This window comes from Patella vulgata, chromosome 3 (genome assembly GCF_932274485.2).
Source record: "Patella vulgata chromosome 3, xgPatVulg1.2, whole genome shotgun sequence".
Lineage (NCBI taxonomy): Eukaryota > Metazoa > Mollusca > Gastropoda > Patellidae > Patella > Patella vulgata.
Window position 1 is genome coordinate 67,789,117 of NC_065881.2, and position 23,332 is coordinate 67,812,448.

Below are 23,332 nucleotides of genomic sequence, written 5' to 3' on the forward strand. Positions count from 1 at the left end.
GTGCCGATCTGTAGCATGCCAAGGGCACGTAACCTTTCATTTTGGGTAAGCCGATGCATATCAAAATTTGTTTTCTGGTCACTAAAACAATTAAACTGATGTTTCCACCCTGGAATTCAATGCCACAATGACTGTAACATTCAAAGTCAGAGTCGTGCAAATCTTGGGTTGGACCCCCATGATGATCCCAAGCATCACCTGCATTCCATGCGGTAGCTATTGATGCGTTTGGGCGTCACATGTAACTGGAAATGTTTCTTCTGTTAGGTTCTATAGTGACTTTTTTCGTAGTCATTTGCATATTTTAGTATTATGCCCCCAAAATCAAATATCCCCTACTTTTTTTGAATAGTATACAACATATACATTTAAAATAAGGCAGGGTGCACTAAAATAAATAATTAAATGAAATAATTATTTTAATTTAAAGAAGTATGATTTTGTTGTTTTAAAGATGTGAGTAAAGGTGGTTTTATATAAACTATGTACATTTATGGGGAGTAGCCTTTCTTTTAAAGATTTGATATTTTATTTAATTTTTAATAATTTTTAAAATTTATGCAATAGGTAGCTGACCTACATGTATTGCTGTATTTTTTAGCACAATATTAATCAAATTTATTGCAGTTTCTTTCTGGTGAAAAGAAGCATCTCTGATTAAGGATTTGGATGACAAAAGAACTGATCTCTCTGATGTTAAGTCATGTGGAAATATATTTCTGTCATCTATTTTGCTATTATTTTACATTGATGATTTTGAGAAATCAATGAAATGAATGCAATACTTAATCAAATATTTTAGGTTATTTTATGTCTGTTAAAAAATACATGAATAGTTTGATATAAGATCTGCATTTGATGGTTGTTATTGAATCTGATTTTTGTTTTCATTTTTATGTTGATCTTATTTGAAAATGGCAGTTGTGAATGTATTGGATTTTATAGACATAATAATTTGTTTTCAATTTCAAGTACCAGGGCTCATGCTGTTGGTCACCAATATGAAAGTGTTGATAATGTTGTGGGGTATTGGCGATTCTTTTTTTGGGAACTGACGAAAAAAAATATCTGAAAATTGTTATATCCTACGAGTGTCATTCACAATCACATGGCGGCATACTATAAATTAATTAGCTCTCTAAGTATCCGGATCACATCAATAAGTAATACTAACCAATTATCTCAGATTAATGATTAGTTGATTGATAATTGGCATTGATATATATAAAGCCTATAAAGTCATAATTTACTCCAAATGATTAATCCAAGCGGTGATTATTTGATGTTCCGTTTCATCTAAAAAAAAAAAAAGAAAAAAAAAGAAGGAAATATTCAAAATGGCTGTCAATTCTTTTCGAGGAGAATTAATTATTTTGATAGTTAAACTGTGGCTTCATACGGCATGTAAAATATACAAACATACCTAGTCGGATATTATTATTTCAAACTGTATTATCACCACTGATGGGAAACGCAAGAATGAGTCAAATAGCGCCGATTCTCGAGTGAGAAGATGATCCACCATTTGCTTCATATTATGCTATTACCAACGTCAAAATGGTCTAAAGTGATAGATGAGTATAATTGTAAGCATATCTTACAAATAATATCAAAATTTATATCCTATCTGGGATTCCGATTCCTTCAAGGTAGCTGAAAATAACAATAGGCCTATTGTGCACGCAAAACATAAATTTATAGAAAATTGGCAATCCTTGGATGAGATTTGAAAATGTATTGTGCAATATGGTGTGCAAATAGATGTTGTATATACCAGCAATTGTTTTATAGTAGGCCTACCTGAGAAATAAAATTGTTACGTCTTGTTTATGGCAGATAAAATATTCCAGTTGGCAGAAATTTTTTTTTGAATATTATTTGTTCTTCGCCTTTTAAAGAAAGCAGGGGACTATTAAAATGGGTCTGTTCGTCACATACAATAACTCGCCTTCTAATTGAGCTACAATGTTCAAACGTGGTATAGGTGTTCATTAGGAGAATGCCTTGATGGAGTTCGATGCTGAGCATTTTCTGCTTAGGGCAAGCAGAGATAAGCCATTTGATTGGCTGATGCTTTGGGATACGATGACTTTAGTTCTAATTAAGTGAGAGTGATGAAACATGTATAATTTCATTACATCAATACTTTGACTAAGTTTGGTAATGAGCATTTTCTGCTTAGGCTAAGTAGCTAAAAGCAATTTGATTGGTCAAGACTTTGGAACATAACAACTCTGCTTTTAATTGAGGTAGAATGTTTAAACTTGATGTAGACTGAGTTCAATGATTACCGTAACATTTCCCACTAAAGCTTAGCACAGCTAAGCAGTTTCACTGGTTGATGCTTTGGGACAAAATAACTTTGATTCTAACTGATGGAGAGTGATGAAACTTAAGTGTATAGTTTCACTGCCAGGTATTTCAAAACCTTGACTAAGTTTGGTTGTGAACATTTTATGCTTAGACTAAGTATAGATAATCAGTTCGATTGCTCAGTACTTTTGAAAAAGTTAAATGTGCAATTAATATGTGTCATCTATTTATTTTGGGATTTCAGTGGTGGCCATCAGCCTCACTGTTCGCTTGTTTATATAAAAATTATCATCCAGTTTGGCGGAAAAAAATTGAAAGCCAGTGTGAGCCCTGTCAAGTACAAAACAATGTATTTGAATAGACCAAGTTTTGATCTTTATAAATCAGAATAAAACTGATATATTATGCTGGTCACACAATAATATTATATATTGAGAATTAGTCCCTGTCTATATATATATATAAATATATATATTATTTTGAATACATGTATAAATATATATATTATTTTGAATACATGTATAAGATATAGGTATGCATGATGTATTTGGTATGACTCAGAGTAAAGGTATTTATTTACCTTGTTCATTGATACATATATCTATCATCTTGATAAATATATACATATCAAACCAATGTAGTATTCTTTTCTTTTCTCTTTGTGGAATTGATATACCACATGAAAAACTGCTTCTGTGACTGCGACATCTCGAGAGCTCAGTGTCAAAATACCCACTTATTAATTTGTATGATTAGTATTGATTACACAAAATACTATTTTGTCTGGTCTGCACCATAATAGACTGCAAAATTCAGTTGAATTCCACTGACCCCTAAACCAGCAATATGTCTACCAAATATAGATGAAATTCATCACTTGCTATTTTGATCAAATATTAGTTACTATCCTAGCAACATACCTATACAACGTACCCAAAGTCTTATCAAGCAATTTAGGAGAGGAAATCAAAATCATCCACACCTATGGAAATATCATCAGAATTTCTATATCTATTTTGGATAAAAAGTGCAGGGGCATTTGGCTTTGGAAACAATGAACATTTCTAAAATAAGCACCCATATTCATCAAGCAAAGTCCTTCAGAAATAAAATGAAATGAAATGGGGTTTAACGTCCTACTGTTCTGCTCCTATGCTGGGCTAATGTCCACCTTCCCTCTGACTTTTTGGGTCATAAACAGTGCTGGATTTATCTATTGGCTTAGAGGACTGAAACCTAGAGCCCAAGATCCAGGGGGCCTGCAACCAAAGGTGTATAATATTTTGACACTGTCATCATAACCCTTTCTTACATGCACTGCAGTCTTAAACATAGGATTTGCCCAATTGTGTTTAAACATACCTTCATTCCAGCACTGGTCGTAAACTTATTATTTACATAAATCAAATAGTTGGTCTTTCTGTTTATATTACAAATTTACAAAACTAAATATGAAACTTTATAGACTTGGAGGACTGAAACCTAGAGCCCGAGATCCAGGGTGCCTGCAACCAAAGGTGTATAATATACTATTCAAAAAAAGTAGGGGATATTTGATTTTGGGGCCATAATACTAAAATATGCAAATGACTACGAAAAAAGTCACTATAGAACCTAACAGAAGAAACATTTCCAGTTACATGTGACGCCCAAACGCACCAATAGCTACCGCATGGAATGCAGGTGATGCTTGGGATCATCATGGGGGTCCAACCCAAGATTTGCACGACTCTGACTTTGAATGTTACAGTCATTGTGGCATTGAATTCCAGGGTGGAAACATCAGTTTAATTGTTTTAGTGACCAGAAAACAAATTTTGATATGCGTCGGCTTACCCAAAATGAAAGGTTACGTGCCCTTGGCATGCTACAGATCGGCACAACACAGGCGGTTGTGGCGCGGACGATGAATGTTTCTCAGTCTGTCATAAGCAGGCTATGGTCCAGATACCGTGATACACAATCTGTACAGGACAGACCACGCTCAGGTCGACCAAGGGCGACAACTCAAGCCCAGGATCGATTTATCCGTACCTTGGCCTTGAGAAATCGTGTCATCACAGCAAATCAGATCAGCGCTCGTCTTCAAACAGACACTGGTGTGAGAGTGAGTGGCCAGACGATTCGGAATCGACTGCATAGGGGTCACCTTCGCGCCCGACGTCCTCGCGTGATCCCTTGTTTGAGAGATCATCACATTCAGGCAAGACGTCGTTGGTGTAGGGATCGTCAACACTGGGATAATCGACGCTGGAGCAATGTGATGTTTTCAGATGAGTCAAGGTTCACTGTTGATTTTTTGGACAGACGTAGGAGGGTGTGGCGTCGTCGAAACGAGCGCTTCCAAGACGTTAACGACATTAGACATGATCGATTTGGGGGTGGTTCTGTTATGGTGTGGGGAGGAATCACTGTTGCTGGAAGAACGGCTTTACATGTTGTTGCAGGGCGTGTTACAGGCCAGTACTACCGGGACAACATCTTGGCAGTCCATGTTGTGCCGTTCGCACGACGTCATGGCCGCCGTTTCATCTTCCAGGATGACAACGCAAGATGTCACAGGGCCAGGATCGTTACAGGTTACCTCCAACAACAGAACATCACCACATTACCTTGGCCAGCACTGAGTCCCGACCTCTCCCCCATCGAGCATGTCTGGGACATGCTTGGACAGAGGTTACGTCAACGTCAACAACGTCCTGCCAATGTCCAAGAACTTGCTGCTGCGTTGCAACAGGAATGGGACAATCTGGACCAAAATGACCTTAGACGTCTCATTAGGAGTATGCCACGTCGGATCAATGCTTGTTTGGCAAACAGAGGAGGATTTACCCGTTACTGACTTGGTTGTGATGCTGTGGTAACTTTGCTGTTTGACCCCGGGTATCATTTTACCCTTATAATGGTCAGTCTGTGCCTTACTTAGTCTAACGATCATTTGGAATAAATCGATGAATGTGAACTTCATTTCATTTTGTCATTTGTTTCTTCGTCAGTTTCATTAGGTGACTTTAATAACACTTAAAAATCAAATATCCCCTACTTTTTTTGAATAGTATATTTTGACACTGTTATCATAACCCTTTCTTACATGCACTGCAGTCTTAAACATAGGATTTGCCCAATTGTGTTTAAACAAACCTTCATTCAGTACTTGTCACAAACCTAATATTTTCACAAATCAAATAGTTGGTCTTTCTGTTCATATTACAAATTTACAAAACCAATTATGAAACTTTATTTGTCACAGATATTTATGTCACATGTTGAGAATATATTGTTACCTTCTGAAAAATTTACACGGACCCCAATTTCACAAAAGTTGAAAGATTCTTGAAATCTGTTACTTGCATTAAAATATGGATTTTAACAGAAAAAAGTTTTAGTATATGGATTTTTAATTTCGACCATATTTATCAATCCAATCCTGAACACTAGAGTAGCCAGCCACATTACGCTGGCAATTTAAAAAATTAATTTTCTTAACGTCTCCAGTGAACAAATTGTTTTCACAATTCTATGTATAATTAACACAATCTTAACAGTAAAAATCATAATCTGCCAACTCTTTATCTAATCCCCCATAATGTATCTTTATTGTCCTATCAATAATTTAGATAACATTTCAGGGCTAAAGAAAGACCTGCAATAGGCAGATTTAGCTCTTGCATAATGCATGTTTAAAGGAGCTAAATCGCTAATATTTGGGACCTAGAAATTGACACAAATGGATTGAAGTGCATATAAAAATGTAATATGAATATATATAAACTGATTTACATTCAATCGTTTCTGTTTTTACTGTAATTTCTAATCAGTTATGTTTGGAAAAATATGCCAGAAGTCTCAATCGAATGGCAAATCTCTACCGTCTGGTTATTTCAGTCTGCACTGATAGTATTTATTGTGCATACTCTCCAGATAAGAATGTGATGTCATCGTTTGACATGACTTGAAGAATATGTCTAGCCTCATTCTTCGAGTCCCTTGTTACAAATCGCGCTAATACACATTATGGTGCACGATTCGTGTACCAATGGCAAAATCTTTATTTTGTCCTAAATACTGGATATCAGAAGCCCATCCTATCCCGGTAAGATCACAACATCAATGTTGGTTTAAATAGACAAATAATTTCAGTTTTCAATGTCAAAGACTTTGGATGACACTGAGTTAGAGACTTAACTACTTTAAAGTCACCATTATGAACATGATTTGGATAACTAGTATGTACATCAAACAATCCTAAAAATGGGATTAGTATGCCAGATTGTATTCATTGCACATTAAGTAAATGGAAGGTCACTAAACACAAAAGTCACCTTTTTTTAATCATTCACTTTTTACAATCATTTTACAACTATATGAACCTATTTATCAACTTAAACATTTTCATTATCTACATCATAGAAACTTTCTTCTCTTATCACTGTAAAAATTAGGACTAGAAATATATTTATTTCTATATTGTGATATAACAACTTTTTGATTTTTCGCAGTTTTATCTTCTAGGTCTTTTAGCTGGGGGACTTTTTTCTCTGTGACTTCTTGTGAAGTGTACAGGTGGTGGTGAAGGTGCTCTAGTTCTCCTTGTTTCTCTCACAGGAGGGGGTGAGGGGGGTGTTGATCGCTGACTCAGTCGTCTAGATTGCTGCATCATAGATCCTGACGATGACAGAGGGGTATTTATTGGTATAGAAGAATCATCTGGACTTCTAGGTCTTCTTCCTCTACTAGGTTGATCTATTGGTGGTGATGATACTGAAGATCTTCCTCTAGTTTCTGGTGCCTCGTATTCAGGACTTGGTGTACATTGACCTTCAGATGGTGAAGATGATATTGGTGATGTTTGTAAATTGGCAGAAATAGTCGGTGGGGTCAAAGGTCGACCCAGTGGTCTACAAGGATCTGATTTGTAACCGGACATTGATGTTGATGTAGGAGAGTTGGTCCTGTAGGTGGTTCGTGGAGATGACGGTCGCTTGTAGGGAGAAGCTGAATGGTAACCAGTAGGAGATGATGATCTAAAACTAGTTCTTGTGTCTGTTGGTGATGGGGGACGAAATCCTTGGCGTCCTCCAGACGGAGATGGGGGACGATAGCTAGATCGTGCTATAGGTGAACCTGGGGACGGGGGTCTGAAACTTGCTCTTGGTGTTGGTGATAACGGACGAAAAGATCTTGATTCAGTTGGGGAAGCTGGTACAAAAGGGCCGGGTGATATTGGTCTGTAAGTAGGAGAGGATGGTTTGTATGGGTCTGAATCACCAGGACTATAATACCGTTTACTAGGAGATATATACGCTTCTTTAGTGGGGGATCTACTCAAATCATCAGATCTGCTTAAACCTCTTTGATCAGAATATGATCCTCTTTGAGAACCTCTATAATTCTTCTGCTGAAACATACCTCCCCTAGTTTTCCTGAAATATAAATTTATTCATGTATACAATTAATAATAATAATAATAATAATAAAAAATATATATGTATTTATACTTGTTAAAGTTAAATAGGTCATTTCTTCACATTTTGGTGTCGCACTTGCATCTTTAACCCCACTAGTACTCTATACAAAATGTGGGCATCCCGATTCATACAAGGTAGGATTCACTTAAAGAAACATAACCAGACAGTTTAAAATTTAGATAATACTTACAATGGTTTTTGTTGCCATCCAGGGTTCCACTGTGTTCTATGTCTGGCATGTTGTTCAGCTAAACCAAAATTGACTTCTGTTACAGGTTTCCGTACAATCTCTCTTACTCTTCTCTCAGCTTCACCAAAATAAACCTGATCTATTGGTGTCTTCCTTCTCTTAACAAATAGTTCTCCATCCTCCTCTTCTTCAGATATTGTTTCTGTACTTTTCGATTTGGATCTTGATCTCATTCTTGACCTTGATCTTGACTTGGAAGAACGTTTTGAATATCTAGAGCTGGAGTATGATCTTGATCTTGATATGGATCTTGACCTTGAATATGACCGTGATCTGGAGTAAGATCTTGATCTGGAGTAAGACCGTGACCTGGAATATGATCTGGATCGTCTAGAATGAGATTTAGATCTGGAACGAGAGCAAAGAGACTTTGATCTAGAACGAGAACGAGGGGATCTTGAACCAAGGGATCTGGAACGACGTGATCTGGAATGTGATCGTGATTTAGATGATGTTCTAGATGTTCTAGCAGATCTAGACCTAGATGATGCCCTGGATGTTGATTTAGAAGATTTTTGATCATCTTTCACAGATAATATTTCAATGGAGACTGAGTCATCATCTTGTTTTGAATCTTCTACACATATTTCAGTTTGTTCTTCAGGAACTTCTTCGGTTGTCACAGATACTTCAGTTACTTGTTCTTCTGTTATTACATCTGTTTCCATCACTTCTGTTTCTCCCATACTAATAACTGAAGATTCCACCATTTCTGCTGATAGTGTTTTCAATTGTCCACTTTCCACATCAACAACTTCTAAAGCCCCTTGTAAAACTTCAAGGGTACAGGAAACAGATACACTACCATCTTCTAACTCAGTCACTGAAATGATTCCACAAAAGAATCAGTTGATATCCATAGGAGATTGTCTCAATGGAGGTAAGCATAATTTTCTTATATTCAGTTTAGTGCAGGGTCCTAAAATTTTTTGGTGTGTGTGAGAGAGAGAGAGAGAAATGGGATTTAACATCCACTCGACACAACTAGGTTATTATTTCAATAATTCACTTGCACGTAGGGGTTTTTATAAGCAGTGGGAGGAAACCGGAGGACCTGGAGAAAACCCACAAGGTTGGACAGACGATCCTACTCCTTGTCAAGTACAACTGGGGAATCGAAACCAGGCCGTTTGACTCAATGACTGACCTTATGACACAGCGCGAACATGCTAACCAATTGGCCATCCAACTCCCCAAACGTTTTTGGTATCTGGGGTCAAATTAATGAGTGTACTAGCAGTAAAGACTAGAAAATGGGGAGGCTACACCTTTACGAGAGTGACAATGGGAGGAACATTTAACATTCAGGAGTGGTTAAAAGAAAATCTTCACAATTGAAGAACAAGTATATTAGTCATACTTACCAGACTCTGAACTACTCTCTCGTTTTTCTATGAATTTTTCTGGATCTGGTATAGTTTCTGTTGATGCCAGTCTTTTAGATGATCTTGTTTCAACACTTGGTGAGATGGATACATCTGATCTGTAATTTGATACAATGCCATCATATAACTACATACACAAGGGCTTAACTATTATTACTCTGATGCTGAAGTGATCTGATTACTGTCCCATAAGAGAAATACCCTTGTACATGTATATGATATATGAAGGTTTTGCGGGAATGCCATTTTAGCCATGTTGACAATCATCTTACAGTGAAACTCATCTATTACTGTAGCTTTCTTTAAAGATGCATTATGTAAGATTTAGATAAAGAGCTGACAGTTCTCGCTATAATAGTTCAAAAATAGATAATAAAAAGGGAATATCTTGAAAATTCTGTGCAGAGTTAGGGCTGTTTGAAGAATAGGGGTCTTGATTGTCATTGCTACCCCTGTTATGATAGTAATTATCCATTTTTTAGTATTAATTATAAAATTGATAATCCAGATTTTAAAATCATTAACCGCCAATAATGTTTAAATACGTTGAAAATCTAGAGCAACCAATGGCATCGAGAGTTGATTATGGTCTGCTCAACTTTCATTTAATCATGAAATGGATAATCGAGACTATGTTTTTTATCATACCGACTTTAGTAATGACGATCAAGGCTAGGCCGAAATTTCAATCGCTAAATTATTGGTTCAGAGTGGATCAATTTGACTGAAATATTCAGCAAATTGCCTTTACATTATCTTATTTTTAACTATCATAGTGAGATCTGTCAGCTCTTTATCTAATCCCCCATAATGTATCTTTAATGTCCTATCAATAATTTAGATAACATATCAGGCCTAAATAAAGACCTGCAATAGGCAGATTTAGCTCTTGCATAATGCAGCTTTAACTTTCTAAAGAGAGAGAGAGAGAAATTGGGTTTAATTATATTTCAATAATTCGCTTGCGCGTAGGGGTCTTTAGCAGTGGGAGGAAACCGGAGGACCCGGAGAAAACCCACGAGGTTGAACAGGCGGCCCTACTCCTTGCCACGTACAACCGGGGATTCGAAACCACGCCAGTCGACTCAATGGCAGACTTTATGATACAGCGCGCGCATGCTAACCATTCAGCCATCCAACCCCCCTAACTTTCTAAAACTTCACTATGAAACATGTAACAGTAGACTAAAACACAATGATATACAAGTGGCCATATAGTGTTTAATAGTTTGCAATCTATTTTGTTGTGGACTTATTATACAGTCTGTGTCAACAATCTGATAAAATTTGGTATTGTTGAATTGGTCAAACAGATGATCTCGATATGCTCAAAGGAACATAAATATATTTCAAAGATCTGTACAAATAAATATGAAATGTGTACCAACCCTCTAGAAACTGGTGGAGTACAGGGTCTACGATGACTAATTCTAGGTTTATATAAATCAGATGTATCATAACGTTGACTAGTTTTAGATCGACTGCCTTCTGGGGATTTCCCTCTAAAAAATAAAAACATTTGATGTTTAAATCATGATTCTCAGTTGTTTTGTTGTATACATTTATAGTGCACAAGTACTAGGTGCCAACACAATACACATTTACAATACATATTCCCTATAGAAGGAATATAATTCGGTAATGTCATTATGTTCAGAACTGACCATTACATTAACTCATTTCATGATGGCAGATATTTCTTCAGGCCTATATCATTTCATATAAACATGGAATTATGCTATTTTTTCTAATATTTGATAAAAACATAACTCTATTTATACCGTAACAAGTAATAAATGAAGACAACAAACCTCATTGATTCACGCCTTGATCTTGTAGCTGTAGGTTCAGTTGTTGCTAAATTTCTCTGAGATCTTCGAGTCGCTGCCTTTTCTGAATGACTGCTTTCACCAGAGATATTTCTCTTCCTCGCACCAGATTTATCTGAGCCAGCTTTAGAATTCTCAGAAATGTCACTTGATGGAGAATGTGGCTGAACTATAGTCTGTGACTCGTCAAACTTAGGAACTAAAGTAACCGACATAAGAGCTGATTGTGGTAGTTCAATAACAGGCAGGGGACTATCAGGTAAAGGGATATCTGCTACATTTTCAGGGGGACATAACTCATCTTGAGTTGGTGTTGGAGGACTCTGAACAGGCATTTCAATTTCACTGACTTCAAAGTTTTCCATGGTATAATTCATAGTATTATCTATTTCGATTGTCTCAGTTTCTATTATTTCAGTCTCTAATTCCTCCATATCTTGAGAATAATTTCGACTAGAGAAGGGTTGTTTTTGTTCTGTAAATATTGATGTAAATTCCTCTGATGTGTATCGTCTATTTCTTGTTCTATGTCTCCGAAGTCCCAGACGTTTCTGTTGCAATAACTGTTCTTTCCTCTCTTCTTTAGTTTTGCGCTTTTTAACTGGTTTTTCTTTTTTATCATCTTCAGTATCCATAGATGAAGAAATTTGATCTTCAGTTCTTGATTCTGTAATAGAACATATTTTAAAAAAATTTTCAAAAAGAAAATCACTGATCATACAATCCTTGTTTTAATTTTGCTTAAAAAATAAAAGATCCCACAAAATGGAGGATGGTTGGCATTCTTGTGGAAATATATTTTGATTAATTTAATTTCAAAATGAGAAAATATTTGCTTATAGTCAATAATAGTTCCTTCTAACAAATATAGCAAGATTCAATAATTTTGAAATTTATTTGGTGCATTTCAGCCAAAATGTCAACAAATTGTTCATAACTTTTACCCACCATTTTGTGAGCTTTCAGTCCTTTCATCTCGGGAGGTTTCTAATTCTGATTCTTGTTTTTGTTTTTTCTTTCTTTCTTCTCTCAATCTGGCTCTTTCCTCCTCCTTTTCCTTCTTTTTAGCATCAATATCAGCTCTTCTTTGTATTCTCTTATGATACCTTTCAGCTTTTTCTTTGGCCTACGAATTATAAAAATAAAATATAGACAGATAATAATTTAGAAATCAGAAAAGAAAAATAACTAAATACTAAATAAGAATAATGTATCATTTGCAACTGAAATAATTTTTTTTATCAATATTTGAAGAATTAAATGTAAGACTTGCAATTCTGGCTTTCCTCTCTTCTCGTGTCTCCTCATCATCACTATCACTAAGATTATATGTTAAAGATAGAAGTTTTCTAGGTTTAGGTGGTGTTGATAAACTGGCTTCTTCATTATTAATTTTAGATTGTTCACTAGTTTCTTTTCCTAGAGTAACCTCCTCTTTATCTGTAAATAAAAACAGCATTTAATAAACACTTTGTTGCATTACATTTATTAATATCACATGTTCTTTTGTTAAACCTAGCTTTGGAGCATAAAATTGTTGCAAAAGATATCAAATTTGAAGCATAATTTTAAGCTTTGACACAGTTTCTAGAATTTTACTATTTTGACTTGACTGATAGGGGTTCTGGTGCCTAAAAAACCCAACCCAACCCATATATCTCCTAATTTAATTGAACCGATAAAACTGCTCTACTTACTGCTGATTTCTTTCAAAGGCTTGACAGGAGATTTGAAGGGTGATTTCTGTATGGACAGTTCATCCTCCTCACTATCACTTAATGATGAATATTCAAATGATGATAAATCACTGGTATGAATCGAGCTCAGTTCTGAGTCTGAAATATCTTCTTCACCAGTGTCCTTACTCCAAGCAAATTTATATTGCTTCTTGTTAGATTTATTATTCTCATTAATATTTTCATTTGTTTTATTTGCAACATTTTTTTCTGCAGCAGTAACAGTCACTGTTTCAACCTCCACATCCGCCATTTCCACCTCAGTGATGGAAGATCCACGACTATTTTCATCCAAATCCATTGGAGATCCTGATGTTTTAGACATTCCATCTTGTGCTTTAGACTCTGGTGTTTTGCTCCGTGGTTCATCGGGACCAGGTGGTGGAGGTGTAGCTGAATCTTGAGGGGGTGCTGGGTCATTAGGAGGGGGTAGTGGCGCTTGCTCTGTTCCCGGGGCAATTGGTTGATCGGTTGGAAGTGGCGGAGCAGCCATGCTTCCTATAGGTGGAACCCCTGGGGGTGGAGCAGATGCATTAAATGGTTCCAATCCTGGAGGATAAAGTCCACCCCATCCTGGTATTTGTGGAAATGTAGGTTGAAGTGGATTAAAACCAAATTGCTGAGGAAAGGCTAAATTCACTGGAATATTTTGAGAACCAAATGGCATTTGTTGTTGCCAGTTTGTGGGCTGTGTATATGGTGAATTCTGATTATAACCAGCAGGTAACCTGTTATTTGCATTTCCTGAAAATACAAAATATTAGCATATAAATTCAAATAGATGTAAAGGTATATTACAGTGATACATATACAGGGTGACCCATGCAGTGAAAATTTTCCCTACAGAAAGCTGGACTTGACACAGCGAATGTGCACACTTTAGTGGCTTGTCTCGAAGTGATTTCGGGCTAATCACGCAGTATGATAATACTCATCGCACATGCAATTCTCTAGACATCTATCAACTATTATAGCCGTAAAAAATCTATTGTTGACGATTTTGAATAGCAGTAATATTTAGCTTTTTGGTTATTACAGCAGCTTTAGAAATTACGTTCATTTCATTATTTCAGTTGCTTCATCATTAACTGTGCCGTTAGGAGAAGCATCTTTTCGTTTAGTACAAATAATATCTCTGAAACATTTGCGTTAGACAAGAACATGATACTAGCAGTAGTTTCATTTTACTTTGACAAGATTCTTAAAACAATTGTTGAATTGCCTAACGTGCGTGTTTCTAAATTCAATTTCTTGTTCCAGCTTTCTGTTTTCTTTCGTAAAAAAGTAGTCTTGATTACCGCGGCCTGTCAGTCAGATGTAGAATGGTCGGTAGACTGGTTAAGCGAGACTAATTTCAAAACAAGGGCACGTAACCTATTTTTTACTCACAAGTGCCTGGATGTTATGGCCGACACTTGAAACCAACTTTCAGTGTATTATTGATGGATGGTTAAATGATCATAGCTTATTAAGTACAACATGACCATTTAATTAGTGATTATAAATGTGTGAAACTGATTTAAGGCTTGGTGTATATATAAATATTGTGGTGTAATTGTCGAGATATTTGGAGATATTTATTTATGGTGGGTCACCCTAACATGTAAAGATATCTTCTTTGAAAGATATATTCAAGTGATACATGTAAAGATATATTAAAGATAGCCTAGATTGTCCCGAAAGTATTTATTGGGTGGTTATTTCCAATAAAAGTATGGCAAATTTGGTACATATGGAAAGTATAGACACCCAATCTTACTAGAAAAATGCTGGATTACCCGACAAACACTCAAAAATGTCAAGGTATCACTGGCAACCCGACTGTTGTCTGCAAGCTTATTGTGTGCAAGCTTAACTGAGGCAGCAGTTGTTATTTCTTAATCAAATGGTTAGGTGGTTTGGGGAACATTGAGGGGTGTCAATGAACAAAAGACTCTGCAATTAAACAGCGGATAAAGAAGTTAACAGAAAATAATTGAGAATTTACTTTGGCCTCAATATGTATGGTAAATGGAAGGTAAGGTGACATCCATGGTGTCTAACAACAGTTAAGCTATGGGAATCTCCCGGCGAATACAAACTTTTGAGAGGGATTTGAAGCAAATTTTTGATAGATTAATTAGTTTGAATATGTTTTTAGTCCAAATATATCATCACATGACACAGTTTGTACGTGGGAAAGTAACTTTAAAGTGAACAAGCCAACAGTGAGGCTGATGTCCCCCGCCGAAATAGGAAAATAATTAGAGGACACATATAAATTTATCACAAATTATCTTTTACAAAGTATTGAACAATCAAACATTATATCTTTACTTATAGTCTAACAATCAAAGTAGGAGAGTTATTGTTTTCCAAAGTCTCGACCAATCAAATTGCGTATCGCTCTGCTTACCCTGAGCAGAAAATGCTCATTATCAAACTTAGTCAAGGTATTACTGTAATGAAACTATACACCAAGTTTCATCAATCTCACTTAATTAGAACTAAAGTTATCGTGTCCCAAAGCATCAACCAATCAAATTGCTTATCTCTGCTTACCCTAAGCGGAAAATGCTCATCTTCGAACTCCATCAAGGCATTGACCTAATCAACACATACACCAAGTTTGAACATTCTAGCTCAATTAGGAAGAGAGTTATCGTGCCCCAAAGTATCAACCAATCAAATTGCTGCTTACCCTGAGCAGAAAATGCTCATTATCAAACTTAGTCAAGGTATTACTGTAATGAAACTATACACCAAGTTTCATCAATCTCACTTAATTAGAACTAAAGTTATCGTGTCCCAAAGCATCAACCAATCAAATTGCTTATCTCTGCTTACCCTAAGCGGAAAATGCTCATCTTCGAACTCCATCAAGGCATTGACCTAATCAACACATACACCAAGTTTGAACATTCTAGCTCAATTAGGAAGAGAGTTATCGTGCCCCAAAGTATCAACCAATCAAATTGCTTATCTCTGCTTACCCTAAGCGGAAAATGCTCATCTTCGAACTCCATCAAGGCATTGACCTAATAAACACATACACCAAGTTTGAACATTCTAGCTCAATTAAAAGTTATCGTGTCCCAAAGCATCAACCAATCAAATTGCTTATCTCTGCTTACCCTAAGCGGAAAATGCTCATCTTCGAACTCCATCAAGGCATTGACCTAATCAACACATACACCAAGTTTGAACATTCTAGCCCAATTAGGAAGAGAGTTATCGTGTCCCAAAGCATCAACCAATCAAATTGCTTATCTCTGCTTACCCTAAGCGGAAAATGCTCATCTTCGAACTCCATCAAGGCATTGACCTAATAAACACATACACCAAGTTTGAACATTCTAGCTCAATTAGGAAGAGAGTTATTGTGTCCCAAAAAGTGTGACGGACAGACAGACGGACAGACAGACGGACGGACAGACGGACAGACAGACGGACGAACCCATTTTAATAGTCCCCTGCTTTCTTCAAAAGGCGGGGGACAAAAAAATTGGTTAATTCTGTATGGAAGGATCTAAGAAGCCTTTATTCTAGTCTCATGCAACTGCTTCAAGTTCTGTGATACATTTTTACAGGAAAACCAATCTTCAGTTGTCTAGTGGCGTTGAAGACAGGTTTTATTGTTTTCCAGCGAGTAATATAATATTTTTTCAGCGTATTGCTGCGCTTAAATTATGTCTTGGCAAGTTTACAAATGGTATCCAATAGTCATGTGTATCATGTCATTCCACAAAAAATTGGAAATTACGTTACCCCTAAAAAAAATTTGGCAGACAATTCCAAACTGTTCAATATTTTGAATAACAAATAGGCTGGCATTTCATTTTCATACCTAACCGTGAAAATGGAACTTCTCATTTAATTAAATTAAATCAATTTAATGTCTTTACTTTTTTAACTTTTAATAAGATATTTTTCATACCAAGCTGTGACGATTGTTGTTGTAATTTACGTTGATGTAACTCCTCTTGTCTTTGTTTTGGATCAATACCTAAATGTTGACATACAACTTCGTCTATTCTTGGTTTAATAAACTGAAATATTTTTGGATTAACTACTTGTTCAATAATACGTTCTACACCATTAGTTAACATCCCAGATCTGAAAAAACAGAAAGCTTTTTTTGAAACTGGAAATATGCCAGTTTGTATATATTTTTATAAAGAGCCAAGAATTAAGCATCAATGGCTGTATGTATGCCGAAATTAACAAGCAAACAGTGATGTCTCCATGGGCTGTTCCATTGACCCCTTCGAAAAAATCTGGAAAAAACATATGTTATTGTACATATAAAAACTAAAAACTGTGCAAATTTTCTAGAAATACTTATTCCAGCAATTTCGACCTATCGGTTACTGGGTTATGGTGATTTGAATAATGGCGGCCACGCCCATTTTGGACGAAATCCCCAAAATGGAGTGGACCGTATATCAGAAACTGTTAGTCTGATCAAGCTAAAATTTGGAATATCATTTTTTGCAGCCTTAATAAACATATAAACCAAATGTCAGCAAAATTGAAGGAGGTGCGGTTCAACACATTGGGTGATAATTGACATGGAATGACCCAAAACACATATTTTAAAAAAATCTTATAGAGACATTAGTACAAACTATAATTCCACCAAGTTTCAGATTTTAAGGTGCTCATCTACCAGGTTCAATCGGCTTGAAAATACAATAATTGACATGGAATGACCCAAAACACAGATTTTGAAAAAATCAAAAAAATATCAAGATGGCATGGTTCAAGAATGGTTTTAACATATGTTGAAGACATTAGTACAAACGATAATTCAACCAAGTTTCAGATTTTTAGGTGCTCATCTACTGGGTTCTATCAGCTTGAAAATAAGAGGCAATTTTTGAAAATTTGTGTCTGAGACCATATTCGAGGCTAATTTTCTGGGAATCTAGTGAAGACTGGTGCATTTTCATATGTTTCTTACATAGTACTACCGACAGTCTCTAGATAGGCCAAAATCTGGGTCTATAACTATTACACTGTAGCTCCTTGTGCACTACAAAATCCAGAAAATATACAATTACACCCAATTTTGTTTTTCGGTTTTCATGAAAAAGTAGCAGGCAAACCCTACCACTCACCTATAATCTGATTGCAGATTCTTAATCTACACAAAAAGTTGTTTAAGACTACCAAATATGAGCCCTATATCTTCACTAGAAAGGTAAAAACAAGACATCTGGATCTCAAGTAAATTATTGATGTGTATTTTGTTTCGAAAACTTATCGGTAGATGTACAATAACATATATTTTTTTCAGATTTTTCGAGGGGGTCGATTTCCCAGCCCTGGCCCACTTGATATGGAATGACCCCCCATCCTCAATCCCAAAATACATGAATTGTTTCAATGATGAGCGTTATTAACTACTTGCACACTTACCTATTTATAAACTAACGAGCCATCAAATTATCAATTTTGTTTTACATGAGAAGATGCTCATTATAGAACTTGTCACAGTATTGATACAATTAAAATATATACACCAAGTTCCATTAAAACAAGCAGCAAAATTATTGTATTCCAAAGCAACAACAAATCAATTTGCTCATCTATGCCCCACATCAAACTTATTCAAGTCAACAATAAGTTTGATTGAATATTCCACCTCAATTAGAAGCAAGGTTCCAAAGTCTTATCCAATCAAATTTTTTGTTGCTTATTCTACTTAGCCTGCACCAAGTTTAAACATTGTAACTTGCATCTCCTAGATTGGAATTACATAAGAAACATCAATGCAAGCCTGTGTAACAAATAAAACCTGGTTTAACCAGATCTATAAATATGCCGAAAAATTAAGGTGTGTGAATTATAGTAACCAAAACATTGTGTTACTGCTGGAACATAGAAACCATTATAAAGCACATTATTTGATTGTCCACTACATGTAATGAGGGACTTCAAACACAAATATGAATGATTTTACTGTAGCAAAGGAGTGTAGATGAGTAAATTCAACTACTTTGAGTAGTATGGTAGTCATTATTTCATGTACTTACTGGTTGATCTGCTTTCGAAGATTTTCTCGAAGTTGATTTTTGCTCAAATTTGGACTCCATTGTTGTTTTGACAAAAATCTTGTTACATAGTTTTCTACTCTTTGCTGTAAATTTTGATATGCTGGCTGCAAATTAAAGATGTTATCAAATGATAATGACATCAGCAAAAATAAGTAAAACAAGCCAACAGTAAGGCTGACGTCCCCTGCTGAAATCCCAAAATAAATAGATGACACATATTAATTAATCGCACGGTTTTTTTTCAAAAGTATCGAGCAATCAAACCATACACTAAGTTTCATCACTCTCTATCAGATAGAATCAAGATTATCTTGTCCCAAACCATCAACAAATGAAATCGATTAGCTCTGCTTAGCTTCAGCTCAAAATGTTAATTTTGTCCTCACTCTCACTTAATTAGAACTAAAGTTATCGTGTCCCAAAGCATCAACCAATCAAACTGCTTATCTCTGCTTACCCTAAGAAGAAAATTCTCATCAAGGCATTAACCTAATAAACACCTACATCAAGTTTGAACATTCTAGCTCAATTAGAAAGAGAGTTATTGTGTGTCAAAAAGTGTGACGGACAGACAGACGGATTGACAGACAGACAGACGAACAGACAGACGGACGAACCCATTTTAATAGTCCCCTGCTTTCTTCAAAAGGCGGAGATAAAAACAAAAGGAATCTGATCATTTACCACCTAGAAACCTACATGTTCAATTCCTGGCTGCAACCATAACATGTGGACAATTGCATTCAAGCAGTAAAGACACTTGACTCTTGGCTAGAATATCATGGGCTCAAATTCTTATTCTTGTGTGGGTTGAGAAGATTTTCAGGTATGTAAGCCTGGTTCCCACCTGTAAGGAGTATTGTCTGTGTGGCTGATAAATATAAATGCAGGAATTCAATATAATGTCCACTCAACACAAACTAGGTCATTTCGGGACGAGCATATGGTTCAATCTTATTTTAATAATTCACTTGGGCGTAGACGTCTCTAGCAGTTGGAGAAAACCAGAGAAATCGGAGAACCTAGAGAAAACCCACGAGGTTGGACAGGCGACTCTACTCCTTGTCACCTACAAGCAGGGAATCGAAACCAAGCCACTTGACTCAATGACAGACCGTCAAATCCAACGCACACGTGTTAACCATTCGGACCCCCAATACCCTGGAATTGGATGAAGACTTGGCATTAAACAGTCTCAAAACGACTGAAGTATTATGCTGACAAAACACTTAACTCCTTGCAACCACAATAAACTTTTATGTTCACAATGAGTATCATTGTCTCATTTGAGTGCAACCGCTATGAGGAACTCCGCAAGACAATTGTTTATGGGGCATTTGAGATCAAAACTATCCATTTTCTTATGAAAACATGTTTAACCCGCCATTTGCTCTGGCAAAAACAGTGCACATCTTTGTGCACCCACTTAGATGTAAATATAAACCAAAAAACAACCAACAATTAAAAGACCTTTTATTCATGTTTAGTTCAAGCGACTATGACATATATTCAAAACTTTGGTTTATATTTTTTACATACTCCCTCAAGCTCAAATGTACATTTCATCTACTTTTTATGCAATTATCGTCCATTTTTTATGTATTCTTTATCCACTTTTTATAGATTTTTTATCCACTTTTTATAGATTTTTCATCCATTTTTTAAAAAATGTATTTATCATGCATACCGTAATGTATAATTTACATGCTGCCCAAAAGGGTATTTTATGTAATAAAAAAAAAAAAAAAAATCAATAAACAACAAAAGATTCAAACTTTAAATTTAATCCTAATCTTTCAAACATGATGTGTTTGTTTTTAGCTATGGCTGTGGCCCTTTAGTTTCCCCTTGCAAACTCATTTTGTTTACTAATTAAACTTATCCAGCTAAATGTAACTGTAACTATTATCTGCTAAATTAATCAAGTGGTGTTTTTCAATGACTTGACATATTCATAGTTTTGATGCACCGGGATGTAGTCATATGCCATAATGGTCAAAACGGCCCAACTTTAATCATAACGGCCAAACAGTTTGGTTATAACGGCCAAACAATTTGGTCATAACGGCCAAAACATTTGGTCATAACGGCCAAAACATTTGGTCACAACGGCCAAATATTTTTAATTTAATGAAAAACAATATATCTGAGCAAATATTATTGTTGTTTGTTGTTGTTTATTAAAGATTTAACGCCCAATACATTAGATATGATATTATGGACAGGTTGATTTAATTAAATTATTTACACTTAATTGGTTGAAAATTGGTAAAAACATACAATGCAATCTTCCGTGTATATCAAAAGTCTCGTTAAAATTGGTTATGCCAAGAAATAAAACGTCCTTTTATATTAAAAAGTCAATTTAAAGCACACTCATAAAATCGGTGTCGTGAGAAGAGAGGGCGGTTCATCTTCTCCCTTTGTTATAATGAAAACACGTTAAAACAGGTGGTTCAGCTGAATGACGTTTGGCGCCATCAGTGCGGATAGAAAAAAATGCTTTTGTTACGTGGATGACATAAGCCACTCAAGAGCTGTGGATATTGCCTTTAATTATGCGGTATGGATGGAGCATCCATCTGGTAGACTTTTTAATATATTAACATTAAATTCAGGAATAACTACACCACCTTGGCTTAACCAGAATATGTATGGTGTAGAACTGTACCAGGGTTTACAGTGGTATATAGTGGGTCGCAGAAAGGAAAAAATAAATTAGTAGATAAAAATGGATATAATACATATGTCAAGAAGTCTTCAACTGAGAGACAGGACAACAAAACATCAATGTGGTGCTACTGTTATACAAACCATGTGTCCTGAAGAATTTGTCAGTGGAAAAATAGCCCATAACCACAGAAACCAACTGGCAAATTACATGCTGTAATTCAATGGAAAGAGGTGAGTACTAATTAATCAACTGGTTGGATAATCCCTAATTAGGTACTTCACACCCTCTGATCTGATTAGGTAATATGAACAAGTACAAAAGAAGGTAGTATCAGTAGTAGTAGTAGTAGTGTGTCGATGCTGCTAGGGATATGTACCAGAGTTTATGATCTAGTAGTGTAAAGGTGATATACAATGCAATATCTATATGTAATTTTTTTTAATGTATTAAATTAATGTTTATGTAATGTATGTATTTATATTATCTATTATGAAATAAATGTGTTTTTTTTATGTATTAAATTATAAAATTAATGTTTATGTAATGTATGTATTTATATTATCTATTACGCAATATTTTTGTTAATAAATATCATTTTCTACATGTAAAAAATGTTTTTTGGCCGTTATGATCAAATTGTTTGGCCGTTTCGACAAAATTTTTTGGCCATTATGACCAAATTTTTTGGCCATTATGGTTTAGCCTTAGGGCCGTTATGTCTATAATAACCCGATGCACCAAGGGTGCCAACCACAGACATAGAAGTCTATGCATGTATGTCTTCTGATTTGGACCTAAAATGTAATGAAAATGAAAAAGATGATTTGTGTCTACCGTCTAGGTGAGGAAGGATTGTAATGAAGGGCTATAGAAGACAATCAGTTATTATTAATAATATAGAGCGAAGCTCTAAAGCATCACCCAAGCGAGATCACGCACCTCATAGAACTATTTCTATGACGCGTCTAATCATTGACGTCACATAGACACATATTTTTGACGTCAATGAAAATAATTCTCACACTTTTTTGTTCTTTTTTTAAAAACAAAATTAATGTATACAATTTAGATCTAAATAAAAATTTAAATTATTTAACATTTTTTGTATCACTTGAGAAAATTAATTATAAGGTTTTATATTTGACAACAATCACATCAGCTTCGCTCTACTTAGGCAATGCCTGTTACATATCATAAGTTATAAGGATTATGTTTTGTTTACTCTTTTTACCGTACCTTTGTGTCAACATCAGCAAGACATTCTTTCCTAAACTGATCAAAAACGCCCTGTGACTTGATTGTGTTAATTATTTCTTGAACTACCACTTTATCTGGTTCAGGAGGCGATTGATCAGTTAACGTAGAAGACATTCTATCTCTTTAACAGTGCAATATGCACAAACAGAATCTAGAATTTCTTTTACATGGAGGCTGCCATTTTTATATATAATTGCACCGGTATTTTTTAGGGGAAACGAAATATGACATGTGATATCATTCAATAAATTATTTTAATCTATTTAACATTGTACATCAATTTTTAGTAATATATTTATATACTTATGCGTTAAAATCAATATTAGAATGTTTTATGAGAGTCAGTACAAAATTAAAATATTTGTTATGACAACTGACATGA

General features: G+C 35.4%; 1 protein-coding gene across 1 annotated transcript; it reads right to left on the reverse strand.

The window, feature by feature from the left end:
- Nucleotides 1-6,627: 6,627 nt before the first annotated feature.
- Nucleotides 6,628-23,142, reverse strand: LOC126815783 (biorientation of chromosomes in cell division protein 1-like 1). The gene is made up of 11 exons (XM_050541720.2): nt 22,930-23,142; nt 18,999-19,123; nt 16,898-17,076; nt 12,943-13,725; nt 12,519-12,685; nt 12,194-12,371; nt 11,228-11,912; nt 10,805-10,918; nt 9,396-9,514; nt 7,972-8,854; nt 6,628-7,736 (listed from the first exon to the last, which is right to left on the reverse strand). Exons 1-11 carry the CDS (start codon nt 23,062-23,064, stop codon nt 6,815-6,817), a joined length of 4,290 nt encoding a protein of 1,429 aa, XP_050397677.1. The 5' UTR covers nt 23,065-23,142; the 3' UTR covers nt 6,628-6,814.
- Between the last annotated feature and the right edge of the window lie 190 nt (nt 23,143-23,332).

Coding starts and splice junctions, on each gene's coding strand:
- LOC126815783 (XM_050541720.2), bottom strand. CDS start 23,064: ATGTCTTCTACGTTAACTGATCAATCGCCTCCTGAACCAGATAAAGTG. Junction 12,686..12,942: donor GCCTTTGAAAGAAATCAGCA/GTAAGTAGAGCA, acceptor TTTTATTTACAG/ATAAAGAGGAGGTTACTCTA. Junction 10,919..11,227: donor TCAAGGCGTGAATCAATGAG/GTTTGTTGTCTT, acceptor TTTATTTTTTAG/AGGGAAATCCCCAGAAGGCA.